Source organism: Mytilus edulis, chromosome 6 (genome assembly GCF_963676685.1).
Source record: "Mytilus edulis chromosome 6, xbMytEdul2.2, whole genome shotgun sequence".
NCBI classification, from domain to species: domain Eukaryota; kingdom Metazoa; phylum Mollusca; class Bivalvia; order Mytilida; family Mytilidae; genus Mytilus; species Mytilus edulis.
This window is the reverse complement of record NC_092349.1, coordinates 86,006,895-86,027,222: the sequence shown is the minus strand read 5'-3', so window position 1 is coordinate 86,027,222 and position 20,328 is coordinate 86,006,895. Positions and strand designations below refer to the sequence as shown.

The 20,328-nt window shown below is 31.6% G+C and overlaps 1 protein-coding gene across 3 annotated transcripts in view; it reads left to right on the top strand.

The window, feature by feature from the left end:
* LOC139528765 (protein MTO1 homolog, mitochondrial-like) overlaps positions 1 to 17,745 on the top strand; it is an 89,838-nt gene extending 72,093 nt beyond the window's left edge. For all 3 annotated transcript variants that reach the window (XM_071324958.1, XM_071324960.1, XM_071324959.1), the window contains exons 9-17: positions 3,201 to 3,274; positions 6,328 to 6,450; positions 8,957 to 9,087; positions 12,336 to 12,540; positions 12,960 to 13,122; positions 14,687 to 14,802; positions 15,987 to 16,083; positions 16,706 to 16,763; positions 17,563 to 17,745. In XM_071324958.1, the coding sequence (XP_071181059.1) occupies positions 3,201 to 3,274; positions 6,328 to 6,450; positions 8,957 to 9,087; positions 12,336 to 12,540; positions 12,960 to 13,122; positions 14,687 to 14,802; positions 15,987 to 16,083; positions 16,706 to 16,763; positions 17,563 to 17,664 (1,069 nt within the window). In that variant the 3' untranslated portion in view covers positions 17,665 to 17,745. The remainder of the gene's footprint in view (positions 1 to 3,200; positions 3,275 to 6,327; positions 6,451 to 8,956; positions 9,088 to 12,335; positions 12,541 to 12,959; positions 13,123 to 14,686; positions 14,803 to 15,986; positions 16,084 to 16,705; positions 16,764 to 17,562) is intronic.
* The last annotated feature ends 2,583 nt before the right edge of the window (positions 17,746 to 20,328 follow it).

Here is a 20,328-nt window from a genome sequence, read left to right as displayed (position 1 = left end):
GATAAGTGTGGCATACATAATGGTTGTCAAAATAAAGAAATTGTCAAAATTTTGTTGTACTGGTACATCATTGTTCCAGGTTAAGGTGAAGGTTAAGCTCTCTAAAAATGTTCAACTAAACATGTTTAACCCTGTAGAGTTCTGTTTGTATCTTATAGTCATGAGCCTTTGATTCAGTGGCTGTTAATTGTTGCCGCTGAATATCATATTTATTTTTCGTATATCTATATGTACGTAAATCATCTCTGGTCACAGGAAAGTTGTCTGATTGGCAATCATATCACATAATTATATTTTTTTTCTGTAAAGCAATAACACATTCAATCTGAATGAGTGAATCTCCATCGATACATGCTTTCTTTTTCTCATTTCTGAGTTTGAATCCGGCACATGGCAAGTGCAATCAACTCCAATGTTAATTGAATAGGGTTGTCAGTTTTCCTACTTGAGGTTGTGATTCCTTTGAATTTTAGGCACCTGCTTCCTCAACCAATAAAACTTACTTTCCACGAAAGAGCTGAAAGGGGTGTTAAACACCAATCAATCACTAAAAATATGAAATGATATATATTGTGATTGTCAGGTGATTTCATACAATATGCACAAGACCTGATAACTGGTACTTAAATGTGAAAACTGGAGAGAAATAAGAGTACAGTTAATGATGCCATAGAATTATTTGCTTCTTTGATATTTTTTACCATTTCATTTTACTTTGTTTTTTGTTCTGCTGTTCAAGTGTAATTCCAACCCACTGCTTTGGACTTAATGTTATTGACATAGTTGTCGGTGAAGATTCTAATTACAATATATGACACTGCAGGCCATTTCCTCCATGCATCTAACTTCCATGATTCAAATTTTATTTGTTAATTGGAATTTTCTTGAATGAAGTAAAGGAAATGGAGTCATTGTATTTTATAGATGATTTAGAACATGTTTATAATAATAACATGTATTATGAATTCAAGTTTTGAAATTTAAGAAATTTTTGCAATAACATTTGTACTCTGTTATTTTATTTATTTATCATATAACAGAATTATAATAATAACACATGAATTAGAACTCTTGTTTTGAAGTCTTATTGCATTGTGACTTTATGTAGCATTTTCAGTAAATCACATAAAGAGATCTGATTTTGTGTCCATCTCAAACAATGTCAATAACATTAAATGCACACTATTAAAACTGGGGAATTTTGGTGAATAGCCTTTAGCTTTTTTCTACTCTTTGGTCGGGTTGTTGCCACTTTGACACATTCCTCATTTCCATTCTCAATTAATGAAAACAAGTTCAACTGAACTTTTCTTTATTTTCCACTGAAATGCTTATTTTTTTTCGTTGTTCAAACATTTGATTTTGAACCTGACAGACATTGATAATTAAACAGTATTAAAAACATAGATCGGTTGTATTGAAAAAGATTTTATCAAAGATTTTATCCATGTATATTTTGATTGGATACTCCATTGATTTCCTTCATTGTAATCAACTTTTATAAAATCACTTTAAATGGAAATTCTGGACATTATTCATGTTGCACTGACACTGCACAAAGTTTACGTCATTTATTTGTCAAGCTTTAGATAAATGGATATTCTGATAGTTATAATACATCAATACTGTTACAAGATGTTGTTATTTATTCTGACATTTTGGTCAACCATTTTTGTATGGATTGACTCCCAAATGAAATGTCCAGTGACAAGTAGTAGATGCATATTTAGGATGATAGTATTAATGATTGTAGGTCCAGTGACAAGTAGTAGATGCATATTTAGGATGATAGTATTAATGATTGTAGGTCCAGTGACAAGAAGTAGATGCATATTTAGGATGATAGTATTAATGATTTTAGGTCCAGTGACAAGTAGTAGATGCATATTTAGGATGATAGTATTAATGATTGTATGTCCAGTGACAAGTAGTAGATGCATATTTAGGATGATAGTATTAATGATTGTAGGTCCAGTGACAAGTAGTAGATGCATATTAAGGATGATAGTATTAATGATTGTAGGTCCAGTGACAAGTAGTAGATGCATATTTAGGATGATAGTATTAATGATTGTAGGTCCAGTGACAAGTAGTAGATGCATATTTAGGATGATAGTATTAATGATTGTAGGTCCAGTGACAAGTAGTAGATGCATATTTAGGATGATAGTATTAATGATTTTAGGTCCAGTGACAAGTAGTAGATGCATATTTAGGATGATAGTATTAATGATTTCATGTCCAGTGACAAGTAGTAGATTTAGGATGATAGTATTAATGATTGTCACAGTTTGAAGATCCCATGCTTTGTACAAGACTGACATTGCTTAATCACATTTTGAACATGCTGGCTCACCTTTCAACAGTGTGTGGGAAGATCTGTGATCCTAGCACAAAATGCTAAATCAGACCCTTTATACACCTTATCGCTATTTGTCCGCCATTGCTGGATATCACACAGGTGCCCGTAATATTTAACGTCATAAAACAAAATGTCTGACGCCACAATGAAAAAGTGATTGTTGTATGCGTCAAAAAGTTCAAGCTGCCGGGTCAGCCGGTATCAGCGATAAGGTGTATTGAAAAATTGATACTCTTATACTTGAATGCTGTATACATGGTATAAAACAGCAAATACCAAATATCCAAACTTTACTGTTACTCATATAACAATATTAAACAGTAAAAACCAAGTATCAATTCTATTGTTACTCATAGAACTTAAATAGCTGACTATGTGAGTATGGGCTTTTGCTCACTGTTGAAGACAGTAGGTGACCTTTAGTTGTTAATTTCTGTATCATTTGGTCTCTTGTGAAGAGTTGTCTCATTGGCAATCATACCACATCTTCTTGTGTATATAATGTGGTGTAAACATCTTATTGGTGTTACTTGATAGATATTTCTCATAGTATTTGTGATTTTTAAAAATAATTAAAATTGAGTACTCCACAGTGACTTGCTTCTCTTTTTTGTTTAATTGTTTTGATACTGCATGATGCAATTTATTATAAACAACCAAAAGAAAATTAAGAGCAAGTGCAGAGAAATAGTTTTAATTATAGTGGCCTGTTTCTGTAATATCTGTTTTTTCAAGATTTCTGTTGGATTTACAAGCTTGTTTCATGTAGGTATATTGTCCCAGTGTAATATATACACATGTAAAACAAATTAGATATATAATTACTTTATATTTTCAGATTTTGTCCCTCATTAGAATCTAAAGTATTGAGATTTAAAGGAAGAACACATCAGATATGGCTTGAACCTGAAGGTATGTGACCAGATCTTTATGTAAAATTGAAAATGGAAATATGGGAATGTGTCAAAGAGACAACAACCTGACCAAAACAAAGAAAACAGCCCAAGGCCACCAATTGGTCTTCAATACAGTGAGAAAATCCCAAACCAGGAGAAGTGCTTTAGCTGGCCCCTAATAAAAAATGTGTACTAGTTCAGTGATAATGGACATTATACTAAACTCCAAAATATGTGAATGAATTAAAATTAAAATCATACAAGACTAACAAAGGGCAGGATATTCCTGACTTGGGACCTGCGCTAAAATGCGGTAGGGTTAAACATGTTTTTTGAGATCTCAACCCTCCCCTATACCTCTAGCTAATGTAAAAAAACAAATGCACAGCAATGCATACAGTAAAAATCAGTTTAAGAGAAGTCTGAGTCTGATGTCTGTAAAGGTAACAGAAGAAACGAAGCAAAATGACAATGATACATAAATTATCGAGTAACAGCAGATTGAAATATTGCCTAGTAGATATTAACTCTCTGACAAGCAAAAAACATAGTCTGTTAGAAATAATCCTTTCCTTTTGTTTCATTTGTTTATTTATTCAGATATTAAAGCAACAAATGTTGGAACCCATGTAGGTATATAAGTATAGAACTAGATCATGGAGTTTGAGTGTAGTTTCTGTTTTCACCAGACGGAAACAGGTCATTGTCTTACCATGATTGTTCTGTTCAGCCATCCAAACCTGTAAAACAGAATGTGCATATTAGTTCTACATGGGAGTCACATTTAATGCACTCTCGTTTACAGACCATCTAATCAGATTTATAGGACATCTTTGAAAAGATAAACATTGTAATTAGAATATGCAGTAAATTGAGTTTCTAATAATGGGAAGGTCTGCATGCTTCCTCTGAGTGGATGCATACAGATTTATTGTTCTGTAACTGATAATCTTCTACAGTTTATTGGGCTTGATGAGAACAGATAAATCTTATGTTTAAATTAAACCAACCATTTTGTCATTATGTAACATATTGATATAAAATATCTTAATGTTCTTCTGAAAGCCTTGATCTTTGTTTATGTACCAGGAATTGTACGGTTAATAACCAAAAAACATGCAGTTCTCCAGATGTCAGTTAAATTATTATGTAATGAAGAAATCTATTCAAATTTTAAATTATTGTTAACAAATAATGTTTAGGCTTAGGGTGATCTAAAGCCTTCTCGTCAAGTTGTATATTTGAAAGATACATGATAAACTTGACCAATTTTCTAACCAACATGACCAAGTATTTGACAGTTTTTTTCGTCTGAGGTTTTTAGTATAGTTTAAACTATTCTTCGTTTTGTTATATGTCAGTGATGCTTGTATGCCTTCTAATATCTGTCCTATTTATGTCTTAGTATCCAATAGGAAACAAATGTGCTCTTCTTCCTGTTGACTTTTTCCTTTAATTATTTGTGGCAGCCTTCATACAGAAGCTTCTTAGGAAGAATAAAAAGGAGCTAGCAATTTAGCCTTCAACTTAAAGTTCCACTATAAAAATGATGTTCTCTCACTTAATAATTCAAAGTTTGGTGTCACACAAATGTTGAATTCATTTATTCCATCAAACTGGAAATAAAGGATCGTCTGCCTCATATCTTGACTTACATTTAAAAATTGACAATTAGGTGAAGTTTAGAACAAAACTTTATGACTACATAGATTATTTCATCTTCCCAAGTGTGAACTTTCCAATTGTGAAATTTCCCTTTCTATATATGAAGCATAACATAATACCACACCCTGCATGTGAAGTATGTATCTGCTAGTTGATAAGATATTTCAGAGCTTACATTTCTTAATTTATCATAATTTTTCCTTCATAGAAAATTGCTGCTTACAATGAAGCTTAGTATTAACGAGGACATATTTTGATAATTTTCAGTCAAGCATTACAATGTTATTTGGTTCTTTGTCACATAAATGCTCCTGATAGAAAGACAAGTAATTCTGCTGACCTATATTTTGTTATAAATGATGTATGAAGATGTGGTATAAGTGTCAATGAGACAACTCTCTCCAACCAAGTCACAATTTGTAAAAGTAAACCATTATAGGTCAAAGTACTGACTTCAACACAGATCCTTGGCTCACACCAAACAGCAATCATACATGCATTGAAGGTCGTTTGAATGTATAGTATTGCTAAGATAGCTGATAATATTTAATATGAAATGTAGAGGTAGATACATGATTGCTGTTTTATCAGGTGTTCTTCAGTTTATGAGAGCATGAAAGGCAAATGAAACGTGTCCTTTAATAGTTACAGAGTTATGCACTATCATTGTAAATGTTATCTTATTCTCAGTGTGAAAGATAACTTAGATATTATATCTGAGCTGCTTTGTGTGTGACTGCATGACACAGTCTCCTGCATCTGTGGTTAAGGGTTAATAGCTTATTAATGAAGGATATTTTTTTTTTATCTAAAGAGAATGATGTCCTAACCATTCCTTTCACAAATCTTAGGTAGGCCAAGACATGATAATACCATACACCTTTACCAAAAGGTATAGATAAACCTGAAACAAACAGTTTCTGATCACTTGAACAGGATGACCAATGGATGACATTAGACTGTATAAAATACTTATTGCAATGTCATCATCCTCAACAGCTCTAACAATCAGTGAGTTGTATACAAATGGCAATCCTGGCATGAGACTCAATTTATCAAATACTGCATATTCATTTATTTTCATGGGTACCAATTTTTTTTGGATTAAGGAATACTTGCATGTTCGTGGATATTAAATTTTAGTTGTTTTGCTCAAGTCTGCATACAAGCCTATAGAAATTTGTTGAACATCTAATTTCGTGGTTCACCTGTACCCACGAAAACCACGAAAATTGGTAGCCAATGAATAATAATGAATCTACAATAGTCTATAAAAAAAGTGCAAGGAAAAAAACCTCCATTTTACCAACTTAAAAAGGATAAAAAAAAAAATAATAAAGTTCTCACGCTATGATAAACATGCTGATTCCTTTTACTTATCTGTTTTGTGATATATATTTTCAGGTTTAAGCACTAGCAGTGATGTTATATACCCTAATGGTATATCCTGTACCATGCCAGAGGAACATCAAGTCAGATTGGTACAGAGTATTGCAGGACTGGAAAAGGCTCAAATTGTCAAACCAGGTTTGTAAAATGATATATTACTTCTATGGAAATTAATACTGATTGGAAATTTGATTGGAGATATTAGTTTGTAACATCATGCTTTTCAAGTTTTACAAAGTTATCTTTCACTAATTTTCTCCTCTTCCCACAATCAAATGTGCAAAACTAGGTTGATAGTCAATTTGATTTCAATTAAAATAGGACTGCAATATAGGTCAATAATGTTTTTGCTGTGATTTCAATGAATATAGGACTGCAATGTAGGTCATACTTGTTTTTGATGTGATTTCAATGAAAATAGGACTGCAATATAGGCTCCCCTCCATATAGGTCATACTTTTTTTGATGTTATTTCAATGAAAATAGGACTGCAATGTAGGTCATACATGTTTTTGATGTTATTTTTATGAATAAAGGAATGCAATGTAGTTCATACAAGTTTTTGCTGTATGTTAGGTTGACACCAAAAGTTTTATTGATTCAATCTCTTCATTTACATTATTAAATTATAAAATGATTGAAGTGATAAATAAGATCAAGGATTAAACCATATAGTGAATGAATCAAATGTAGGTTAGGATAATTTATGTTTTTGTTGAATTGCTAGATCCATTGAGCTTAAAAACCTATACTTTTTCTGAAATAAAGAAAGATCTGCTTGAGATAAAATTGGAGTCTAATGTACAAGACATTTCAATTGTTAACATCAAAGTAAAATGGATCATTATAGACTAAGGTCAGCTTTGTTTAAAGAAGCTACTACCATAGTATAAGTAACATTTTATAATCTGTTACTGCTATTTGATGTCTAGATACATCACTTAAATAATAGGAAAGCACTGGCTCCTGGGCAGACTGTATTTTACTTTTAATATCTAAATATATTGCTTAAACATCAGATTCAACAAGTGAAAGGAGCATAACATTAGGTCATAGTTAACTTATTAAAAGTCTTTTCTTAGGCATTTACTCCAATAGATACATTCTTACAGCATATTATATCATTTTATGTCTGACTCTTTGTATTAAAAAGACATTGATTTAAAAGAGACCATACATGTGATAGAGCGCTATATATGTTTATTAGAATGACCCTCTTTTGGTGAAACTCTATTAAACCTCCTTAATGTAACCAGTGGTGGATCTAGAACTTTTCTGGACTGACGTAAGCTCCAGTCAAGCTTCAGTGATTCCCTATATATTCAACCAAATTTTCCCAACAAAAGGGGGGCCCGGCTCTCAGGCCCTCTGGATCCTCCTGTGGTAACTTCGGATAAAATAATCCATCCATCAGCTGAGGTAAAGAACCAGTGAATATAGTTTAAAATTACAGATAAATGATGTGTAATAGCTGCGCTACATGATCATTTCAATTTATTTTTTCATTATTGCACTAGGCTTACAAAAATATTAAAAATTCTAACAATTTTTATTTTCCTTGAACAGCATTTATTGAAGACTGTGGTTGCCTCATGAATACTTCAGATGGAGACATCAATCATATTTTATTTGTATCAGAAGAGTTATTGCCCTTAGATTATGTCATAGTATCTTCTCTGTTGCAGTTAAGCATATTTATCATGACTAGTATCTCCTCTATCAGTACTTAATATGTCAGTCTGATATAATTTACATCTTTACAGATATTATACCATCAACAATTTAAGTTTGTTCATAAAATTATTAATTTATGTTTGTAATAATTTATCCAGTAGTCATCTATAATAAGAATATTTTATCTTTTTATTACCATAGTTTGTATGTTGGTTGATGAAGTAGTTTAAATGTTAATATCACATCCTACTTTCCTTTCTTGACCTAATTCATTGCTAAACAATCTTCCACATAGTGATACCATAGGTATTGTGCTTCCTTCTTTCTATTTTGAAATTGGGAATGTGTCGAAGAGACAACAACCAAACCAAAGAGCAGAAAACAGCCCATGGCCACCAATGGGTCTATCATAGCTAGACAGTCCAACACCTGAAGGTGGGCTTCAGCTTGCCCCTTGACAAAAAATCTTCTCAATATGATAATGAAAAAAGATAATAAGAAATTCAACAGACTTGTTTTTACAGAAAATGTGTATCAAGACAAAAATTATCCTACAAGTTCCATTGAAATGGAACAAAACTGAAGAGATTTATTTACAAAATGTATACATTTTTATCTCTTTAATCCGATTAGCAGAAATTCTTTATATGATGTGGAATTTCACATCAATTTTTCATTTATTATCAGAAGTATTTGAGGTTGTTTCACACAGCAAATTTTATCAAATGGGGAAGTCTGTCAAAATAAAAATCTTGCTGTTGAAATATGAAGAGATTAATGATTTTTAGAATTTTTCATGACTGTTGCAGTTGTTGTTTATTTTTTTTTTGCAGATTAGATAAATTATTTGATCACCAGACACAGGTGGGTATCAGTATTTTCGTTTCTAGATAGCTAGACCAATAAGGGTAAATTGAAAATGCGACCTGTATCTCATGCAATAATAATTAACAAATCTTAACATTTTCAGGTTATGGAGTAGAGTATGACTTTATGGATCCTAGACAGCTGCGACCTACTTTAGAAACGTTACGGATACAAAATTTATACTTTGCTGGTCAGATCAATGGAACAACAGGTTATGAGGAAGCTGCTGCTCAGGTTAATACTAATGATAAACTAACGTAATTTGAATAGATATAAGAAGATGTGGTATTAGTGCCAATGAAACAACTCTCCATCCAAGTCAAAGTATGTTCTTCAACACTCTGATCCTTGGCTCACACCAAACAGCAAGCTGTAAAGGGCCCTAAAAATGACAAGTGTAAAACCAACGTGAAAAACCAATAGCTCTGAATTATCAGTGTTAAAACTGTTAAGAGTTGGTTCCAATCTATCCAGTTATATGGAAACTTTCACTTTTTATAAGAATGTAAATTAAAATATCAGCATCTTTTTGTGTTTCAGTTTTAAGGACATTATATGTATCTGAAATTGTTCTATAACTGTTGTTCTGTTATAGAATTTTATCAGTTGATATTCTTTCAAATTGAAGTTCTTGGTTTCTTAAAATTGAGATTTGTAACAATACTTTAAAAGCATAACACTACAGGGAGATAACTCTATAAAATTAGCTGAACGTTTAAAAAGCATTCTATTTTTTAGGAAATATTACGCCACTCAATGATCAAAATTACTCAATGATCAAAATTAGTGTTTCCCAAATTGCTATATATCCAATATCACAAAGTGTGTGGCTTAAATTAATTTTGATTTTTTTTATATTTTTATCAAATGGTCAAAGTAAATATTTTTCAAAACTTTATGAAAATTTAAACGAGACAAATTAATTGTAGTCAAGGTGTTTGTGGTACCACCTTAAATGTTTTGTTATATGAAGAGTCATCAGCTGACCAGACTAACATTGTTTATTCATTCATCTAACTAGATCTCCCTTCCTTCTGTTACTCCTTCTTGTGTTTGCTTACACTACTAATATTGTGACTGTAGTATAAGAATTTTATCAATGACATATGTTTTTGAAAACAGAAGGAGAAAAGTTGAATGACTGAGTTATTGGTTAAATTCATTGATTAGAAATCTGTAAGAATATACTGTTTATCTCTTGATTGACCTTAACTGTTCTGGTAAATAAAATAAACAACAAAACATTCTCATTCATACTTGATTCACTTGACATGTTGAGTTATTTAACCAGTTTAAAATCAATGGGGTACTGGCACTTTATTATAACAAATGATGGTAGGGTGATAATAGGGTAAATTATTCCAGGAGATACTGATCAGATGTCCAGGAAAACCATTAGGTGACCAGTGATACCATTAGCTTATTGGCCATGAATTATATTGTGTCTTTTCTCCATAGATTGTTTTGTACAATTTTGATTGAAAGATTATGATTCAGAATAACAAAATATATTTTTTATTCATGTGTGATGCTATTGATTGGTAAATTTAGCTTTAGCTTCTTTAACTATAATTATTGTGGATATATTTTGAGTTTTCTTTCGGACCTAGCTATGTAGAGCTTTTTTCTCTTCATTTTAGTGAAAGAATTGAATTGAAAAATTTATTACAGCCATTAAAGTCATATGAAACAAGTGACTGATGAAAAATAATGTTAATCCAATTCTTGAACCAATGCATACAAACTTCATAAACTTTGTCTTTTGTGGGCGATTTTATCTATTTTTATGCCCCACCTACGATAGTAGAGGGGCATTATGTTTTCTGGTCTGTGCGTCCGTTCGTTCGTTCGTCCGTCCGTCTGTTCGTTCGTTCGTTCGTTCGTCTGTTCGTTCGTCCGTCTGTCCCGCTTCAGGTTAAAGTTTTTGGTCAAGGTAGTTTTTGATGAAGTTGAAGTCCAATCAACTTGAAACTTAGTACACATGTTCCTTATGATATGATCTTTCTAATTTTAAAGCCAAATTAAACTTTTGACCCCAATTTCAGGGTCCACTGAACATAGAAAATGAAAGTGCATGTTTCAGGTTAAAGTTTTTCAGGTTAAAGTTTTTCAGGTTAAAGTTTTTGGTCAAGGTAGTTTTTGATGAAGTTGAAGTCCAATCAACTTGAAACGTAGTACACATGTTCCTTATGATATGATCTTTCTAATTTTAAAGCCAAATTAAACTTTTGACCCCAATTTCACGGTCCACTGAACATAGAAAATGAAAGTGCATGTTTCAGGTTAAAGTTTTTGGTCAAGGTAGTTTTTGATGAAGTTGAAGTCCAATCAACTTGAAACTTAGTACACATGTTCCTTATGATATGATCTTTCTAATTTTAAAGCCAAATTAAACTTTTGACCCCAATTTCACGGTCCACTGAACATAGAAAATGAAAGTGCATGTTTCAGGTTAAAGTTTTTGGTCAAGGTAGTTTTTGATGAAGTTGAAGTCCAATCAACTTGAAACTTAGTACACATGTTCCTTATGATATGATCTTTCTAATTTTAAAGCCAAATTAAACTTTTGACCCCAATTTCAGGGTCCACTGAACATAGAAAATGAAAGTGCATGTTTCAGGTTAAAGTTTTTGGTCAAGGTAGTTTTTGATGAAGTTGAAGTCCAATCAACTTGATACTTAGTACACATGTTCCCTATGATATTATCTTTCTAATTTTAATGCCTAATTATATTTTTTATCCAATTTCATGGTCCATTGAACATGGAAAATGATAGTGTGAGTGGGGCATCCGTGTACTTTGGACACATTCTTGTTTCACATGAATTTCATAAAATAGTCAAAAATTTTTTCAATCGTTCAGTGTTGTTGTGAAAATATGGCAGGTAATTTAAGTTCGTGTTTTGAAGCCGAAGTTTAACGACTGTCACCTGTGTGTCAACAATCAACAAAAAAGCATGAATATTGTGCACGTGTTTAACATATACAATCAGATAATAGTTTATTTTAAGGACATCCATGCGTATTGTGATCACCGGATTTTTACGAGATGGGTCACACTGAGGTCACTTTGCATACTGAAAATATGTCGGGGAATTGCTTCCTGGAATTAAAATAAAGTAAATATGAACAAATTAAATAATTTTCTACACTCTGTAAAAATATTACTGAGAAAGCGGGTGAAATATTTTTATAAACATTTATTGTCTAAAAGAACTGCACTACGAAATAACTGTAGTCGGACCATTTGTAAAACTTGAGTTTAAAGGCAATTGAACCCTTCCTTATAAAATGGTTAAAAAAAAAGTTATTTAAAAATGTTTATATACAATAGAGAGCAACCAATATCAACTTCTGAAATGCATGCCTCACGGTGCCCTCACCTATAACAGCGCAACATGGTATTTAACAACTAACCACTACAAAAGTCAAATATAACATGCATAAGTAAATATATATATAGATCTATTCTTTCTTTAACAGGGATTAGTGGCTGGGATAAATGCTGCTTTAAAGGTACAAGACAAACCTCCTATGATTGTAGACAGGACTGAGGGATATATTGGAGTACTAATAGATGATCTAACCACACAGGGTACTAATGAACCATACAGGATGTTTACAAGTCGATCAGAATTCAGACTGGCTCTTAGACCTGATAATGCTGACAGGAGGCTTACAGAAAAAGGTCAAATGACAAAATATACATAAAAATAAACAATTTTCATATGCTTTTTATAAAGTATAGCAAAGAAGCTCTTTTAAATACTATGAAGTTTATTCAAGCTTGTAAATTAAGAATTTTCATAATGATTCTGGTTGCAATATTTTTCTTGCTTCTTGACTGTTTCAAACATTTATGAATAAATTATTAATGGCCAAAAAAGATTTAACTGATTGGTGCAATCAGGTGTCTTTTTGAACTTTCACAGATTTTCCATGTATATTGTAATTAATCAACCAACACAAGGAATAGAAAGAAAAAAATATACTGGGTTGATGCACACAAAACACACAAGTGGGAAATCTGTAAAAAGTGTACAAAGGGACATAACTCTATTAGATTATCTTGAATTTTGTATTAAATTTATATCTTTGTTATTTTAGGTTATAAAGCTGGTTGTGTAAGTGACTATCGATATAACAGATCTAAACATCTAGAACAAGAACTGGTAGAGAATGTAGAATTATTAAAATCTATTGTCAAACCAGTTACAAAATGGAGAGCAATTCTGAAAAGAGAAAGCAACAGTAATGTTAACCCGAGAAGGTAATGGTCTTATCCCGGTAGGTGGGGAGTCTAAATTAAAATTGATGGATTTTATGAAAAATTTTGACAAAATGTTGTTTATATCATCCTTTTTTCTCAAAAATGTTATCAAAAGGTTGGCTCACATTACTCTTTTCAAGGTAGAGTGGGGTGCTCATTTTTGCCACAAGTTTCCATGTTTTCTGCACTTTATATTTAGGTCTTTATGTTTTTGAAGTATACTGATATTTCTATATAAAAATAACATCAAAAGCAAAATATTCTTAGCTTGAAAACGTGTTTCTTTTAAAACAAATCATCTGAAAAGTTAGATCAAAGGCTGCATAAAAATTCCTGATTTTTTGTCAAAGGGAGGACACATATTCTTCGTTTTAACACTTCTATTTAAAACCAAATAAATGCATCTTTAAGCAATATTTATCAAATCAATTTCATTATAGATGAGTAGCAGACATTTCAAAGGTGTAAACAACTGAAATTTATAGGGCAATCAGTCAAAGAATTACTAAGCAATATTTCTTTGGAATCATGTTTTTCATTCAGGAAATTGTCCGAAAATCCTAGTCCGTTTATCGGTCCTTTGCCGAAATTTTGTCTAAATTTTAAAAATAACCATATTTGTTATAAAAATATAATAAACCGGCATATTCCTTCCATTTCAGCCATCCTTTGAATTTTTATACCTCAAAAGCATAAAACGGCGAAATTGTGTCCCCGTCGAAAATGAGCACCCCACTCTACAGATTGTGTAAAATTGTCAATTTAGATTTTGTTTAGATTAAGCATGAAAACCCAAATTTGGTGTGGTAGACAGAAGACAAAACAATAGAATTTTAGGATATGTATGTAGAAAGCTTTTATAACATGTTTCTAAATGAAAAAGAAAAAAAATGAGGTCAGAGACATGTTTTCTTGCTTCAAAACCATAGAGGTAAATTGTAACACGTACATTCTTTTGTTATTTATAACTTTTACATTATTTAAGTTATCCCCACTTATATAGCAAATATTCTATATTTAGATTGATAAATTAAAAGTTGTGTGAAATGAACATATCACATTTTAAACCTTATATTTCACTTGATAATAGACAGGCATGTGTTTTAATCAACAAAACATAATTCCATAATATTCATTAGTTTCTGTTAAATTTTTAAGAGTTCATTATAACTGTATCTTTTGGAATATACTATAAGAGGAAAAGAAGTACTTGTTTTGGGAATAGACAATTGTCAGAAATATATTCGTTTTACTGGTTCTGCTCCACCTGCACAGGTAAAACCCCACTCATAATTATCAAACTGCAGGGACGAATCCAGGCATTTGAAAAAGGGGGGTTCCCAACCCAACCCAGAGTAAAGGGGGCTTCCAACTATATGCTCCCATTCAAATGCATTGATCGGCCAAAAAAAAAGGGGGGTTCCTGGATCTGCCAATGAAACTGCCATTTCAATTTGGAGCTGAACTCTTCCAATACTGTTATTTATGATTTCTTTATGCTTCATATCTGTCAACCAAGGAATACCATGCTAAAAAATTAATTTCCCCCAATATTTGTTTGCAGTGCATTTGATTTGTTGTTAAATCAGTACACTATGGCTGACTTTGTTGAACATTGTCCGGAGGAGTTTGGTCATCTTGAGAATAACAAATATCTACAAAGGAAACTAGAGATAGAAGGTAAGATGTTAGTATGGATGGGGTTTGCAAAATAATAGAATAAGTGTCAAAAAAATTGAAAACAGATAAAAAAAAAAGAGCTTGATTATTAAGAATAAAGAAAAAAGGGGGGGGGGGGGGGAATTAAAGTATATAGACGAAAACTCCTCCCCATTTTCACTTTTCACTTATTTAGTGAAAAGTTTATTGCATTGTTATACACAAGTTACTTTTATTAGTGACTTTACAGTATGGTTTTCATATTGTTCAAGGCCATAAGGTAACCTTCAATTGCCTATATTTCTGGTGGATAATAGTTGTTTCAATCATGCCAGATCTTCTTGTTTTTATATTATGCATCTTATCAAAGATTGATTTAAGAAATATGTATATTAAAGCTATTTAAACAAGAATGTGTCCAAAGTACACGGATGCCCCACTCCCACTATCATTTTCCATGTTCAATGGACCGTGAAATTGGATAAAAAATATAATTAGGCATTAAAATTAGAAAGATAATATCATAGGGAACATTTGTACTAAGTTTCAAGTTGATTGGACTTCAACTTCATCAAAAACTACCTTGACCAAAAACTTTAACCTGAAACATGCACTTTCATTTTCTATGTTCAGTGGACCGTGAAATTGGGGTCAAAAGTTTAATTTGGCTTTAAAATTAGAAAGATCATATCATAAGGAACATGTGTACTAAGTTTCAAGTTGATCGGACTTCAACTTCATCAAAAACTACCTTGACCAAAAACTTTAACCTGAAGCGGGACAGACGGACGAACGAACAGACGGACGGACGAACGAACGAACGGACGCACAGACCAGAAAACATAATGCCCCTCTACTATCGTAGGTAGGGCATAAAAATTAGTATCTTACAAATGTTTACATGGACATTCAGGGAAGGAACACCTTACTTATTGTTGATTGGCTACAGTGATATGCCATTGTCAGTCTGTACCCTAGTTAACCCTACAATCTCAGAGGCAATACTAATGAAAGATAAGGCTGATTTAGATACGAATGTGAGCAACCAAATTAGACTTGTTACAGGGCTTGTACTTTTTGTATTTTTTAACATAGTATTGTCATTTTTAACTTATGATGTTGAATTCCCTCTGGTATTTTTTGACACTCTTTTAGATAGGTTTTATAAATATTACCCTGGTTTCAAACTGTATTAAATATTTCAGCTAAATATGCTAATGAGATGGAAGCACAAATGGAAGAAATAAATGAAGTCAGAAAGGATGAACAGCTTGTATTACCAGACAGTTTAGACTATATGAGGTAAATGAAACTTTTATCTGAATAACCACTATACTATATTTTATGATCCGCTCTATCTAGATCAATGAAATGATTGAATGAGGGCTAATATGTGTTTTTGTATACATTTTTGACAAAGTACAAACTAGTTAGTTATGATGTGGTATTAGTTCATTGCACTGGACATATGATTTGAAATATTATTGTTTGCTTGGCTAAGGAAATAGAAGTCAAGTTATAAAAGATTCCAGGCATAAGATATTAGAATCCCAGACAAGCTTTTCATTTACATTAGACTAATAATTAAATAGTGGGAAAGCCAAGTTAATTGCAGAGTTGAGCATTAAAAAACAAAAATCATTTTGTTACCATTTCAGGTATTTGTTAAGCATGTTTTGTAAAAGAGTTACAAATTTAATCCTCAATTTGAATAAATATTATGAATGGTAACTTTAAAGTTATATTTTGTAGTTGTCAAGTGAAAGCCTTTCTTACATTATCAAAACGTGTGCCAAATATTGACAAAGACCTCATTTGTAAAAAGCACAAAAGTGCCAATGTCTTGTATTTATTTATTCATTCATAAAAGAAATTAAAATTTTATATTGTTTATTTATATTTGACAACAATCTGATATTTTCAGCCTGAATGATATATCTACTGATGCTAGAGTAAAACTAACAGAAGTCAGACCTTTAACTGTAAGTATGAAATATTTTCATGTTAATGGAGCATGGAATCTAAGGTGAAGAATTGTTTTTGTTTTAACAGGGTGTTTTCATCACTGCTGTTTATTTATTGAACAGACAAAACCTTCTATTCTGTAATAATTCTCCTACTGGATGGTTCCAAAAATTTTTTTTATGAATCTATACTGAATTATAGAAAATTTGTATGAACAAACATAGACAATGCAAGATTCGGAAACAAGGAGTAGCTAAATTGCACCTGTGCTTAATAACACATCCTTAAAAATCAAGCAGTTATTGTTTTGTTTTATTTATTCACATATTTGGAACAATCTAAGCTTTTTTTTTACATGTATTTTGGTTGAAATAAATGTCTGTGACATATTTTAATTTGTCATTTTAAAAGTAGAATTTTTTTATAAGTTGGATGTTGACATTTTCTTAAATTTTACTTTTTTCACTGAATACTTTATTTGTTGACTGTTGTGTGTATATTTAAGCCTATTTATCTATATTGAAAGATGTGCATAATGGCAATTAACAAAAAAGACTTATTATTTAGTCGCTAAGAAAACCTATAAGATTTCCTCTGTTATTTATGCCAAAAAGATGCAATTTGGATACTGAGTGCTATTTGAGTACTATGAAATGTTTAATGTCTTATACTTTCAGGACTTATGTTGTTTTTTTATACTGAAATATTTTCAAATTAGACATTAAGCAACCAATGATCAGTCAGCTGTTTTTGGGGATGGTGCAGTAAATTATGAGTTGGTATTTTATATAGAAATATGGTGTTTGTCCCTTTCAGATAGCAGCAGCAAGTCGTATCCCTGGAATGACTCCAGCTGCCCTTGTACAGCTACTTAAATATGTCAAGATGATGCAGACTTCAACCTTATTGAACAGATAACTTGATACTGACAACTTCTTAATTAAAAACAATTTTATGATATAAACTGTCAATATATTGCAAATAAATATTTTAATATAATATGTCTTGGGTACTGTATTTTGAGTTTGGAAGCCAGTTATTTGAGACTGCAATTTACAAACTGACGAAAACTATTTTTTACAGTAGAAATGTGTACTTTGTGGATAACATAAGTTTCGTTTTTTCAAGGTGCAGGGGTAATCATATACCTTTCCTAAGTGTAGAAACAAAATAGTTATAAATAAATAGGTTTTACAGTCATTGTTTAGTTAAAATGGTGATATGAACTGAAGGTACCATGAAACATTCAACTTACATAAGTAACTGCAGAGTAACTGACAACACCATGGGAAAAAATAATAAAATAAAAGACCAAAAAATACATAGAAAACTAAAAGCTTGGAGATATGTATAAAATTGAGAATGGAAATTGGGAATGTGTCAAACAGACAACAACCCGACCATAGAACAGACAACAGCAGAAGATAACCAATAGGTCTTCAATGCAGCGAGAAATTTCCGCACCGGGATGTGTCCTTCAGCTGGCCCCTTAACAAATATATATACTAGTTCAGTGATAATGAACGGCATACTAAACTCCAAATGGTACACAAGAAACTAAAATTAAAAATAATACAAGACTTAAAAAGGCTAGAGGCTCCTGATTTGGGACAGGCGCAAAAATATGGCAGGGTTAAACATGTTTATGAGATCTCAACCATCCCCTATAACTCTAGCCAATTTAGAAAAGTAAAAGCATAACAATACGCAATTATAATTCAAATTAAGAGAAGTCCGAGTCTGATGTCAGAAGATGTAACCAAAGAAAATAAACAAAATGACAACAATTCATAAATAACAACAGACTACTAGCAGTTAACTGTCATGCCAGCTCCAGACTTCAATTAAACTGATTAAAAGATTATATCTTCATCATATGAACATCAGGCACAATCCTTCCCGTTAGCCGTTTAGTATCATACCATCATAACATATATGAAAAGAACATAACCTGTGTCATGCCAACAACTGGTTTTTAAATAAATGTGTTTAGTTATATGCAAAGCCCTCATAAGTTAATCAATATTAACGCCAAAATATGCAATCTTTAATGACCTGACACCAGTATCGTAACTATATCCCTTCTTAATAAGTCTATTTAAAGGTTTTGTTAGCTTCTGAAGTGAATACTGACATTTTTGTGCTTTATAAAGAATATTGGATGTGAAATACCTGAACATATAAGAAGTCTGCATGTTGAGCTATATTTATGAATGATGTCATTATACCGATGATAAAATTTAGTTAATGTTTTGACTAGTTTGTGATATCGAAAACCTTGGTGTAATAATTTTTCAGTAATACATAAATTTCTCTCGTTAAAATCTAAAACATTGTTACTTACACGAGCGAATCGTACAAGTTGAGATATATAAACACTGTAAGATGATGACAAAGGAACGTTACCATCTAAAAATGGATAATTATAACGATAGGAAATTATTGAAAAATTATCTCTTTTATCATATATTTTAGTATGAAGCTTCCGTTAATGAGATATATATCAAGATCGAGGAAAGGGCAGTGGTCATTGTTAGTATTAGCTTTATTTAACAGGATAAATTTCTTTAGAATTCATACTGAAGTCGTCATTATTGAGAGTCAAAATATCATCCAAATATCTAAAAGTATTATTAAATTTGTGTATCAGATGTTGTTTCGATTGGTCTTTGCTGATTTTTGTCATAAATTGTAACTCATACCCTGTCAATATAGAAGTTAACTGTCCAAATATTAGATTGGTTAGTAATACAGCTTGTTACTCTTTCCATATGTTATATTTATTTAAAGGAAGTTTTCTTGTGCTTACTTGCCGACTGTGCAAGGACTGTTGAGCCAGTCAAGGTTGTTCAAAAATTCCGTATATATATATTATTGTAACGTGTGTCATTAGGTTGTATTTTGATTAACATTTATCCAACATCTCGTTATTTAAAAAAATCCTCTATGATCTTGTTTAAACCAGACTTGAAAGTTGGTACATGCAGCGTCTTCAGCAACACATACAAATAATAAGATGCGGTATGAGTACCAATGAAACAACTCTCATCCAAGTCAAAATTTGTCAAAGTAAACCATTATAGGGCAAAGTAGGGTCTTCAACAGTCAACACATGGCTTCTTTATGAGTAAGACCAATGATAGGATTTCTGTGACATGTCATTCCTTTTGAATTAGTTTGCAAAAAAATTAAAATAGGAGCTCTCTGCCTACTTAAGTTTTGGAAGTTTTGAATGTATTGTACATCAGCATTTCCTGAACAGTTCTAAACTTATTAAGGTTAATGACGTCCACATGTGGGACTGTTGAACATTTATTCAACCAAAAAAGAGGCTTTTTGTTAGCAAATAGAAATGTATTTAGTGTTCATCCTCTTCTTGCATATGACAGTGTGTTCTTGTGGACATCCTGCAAGTACTATGTATTTTTGCAATAAACAACTTGGGGTGAAAGGGAATTTGTATGAAAAGACTCATCACATAGCAATGTATCTTTTTGGAACAAATGTAAAATAATGTAGTCAAAATGATGTTAATACTGATAAGAAAGTAACTGTACTACTGTAAATGAAGAAAAAAATCAC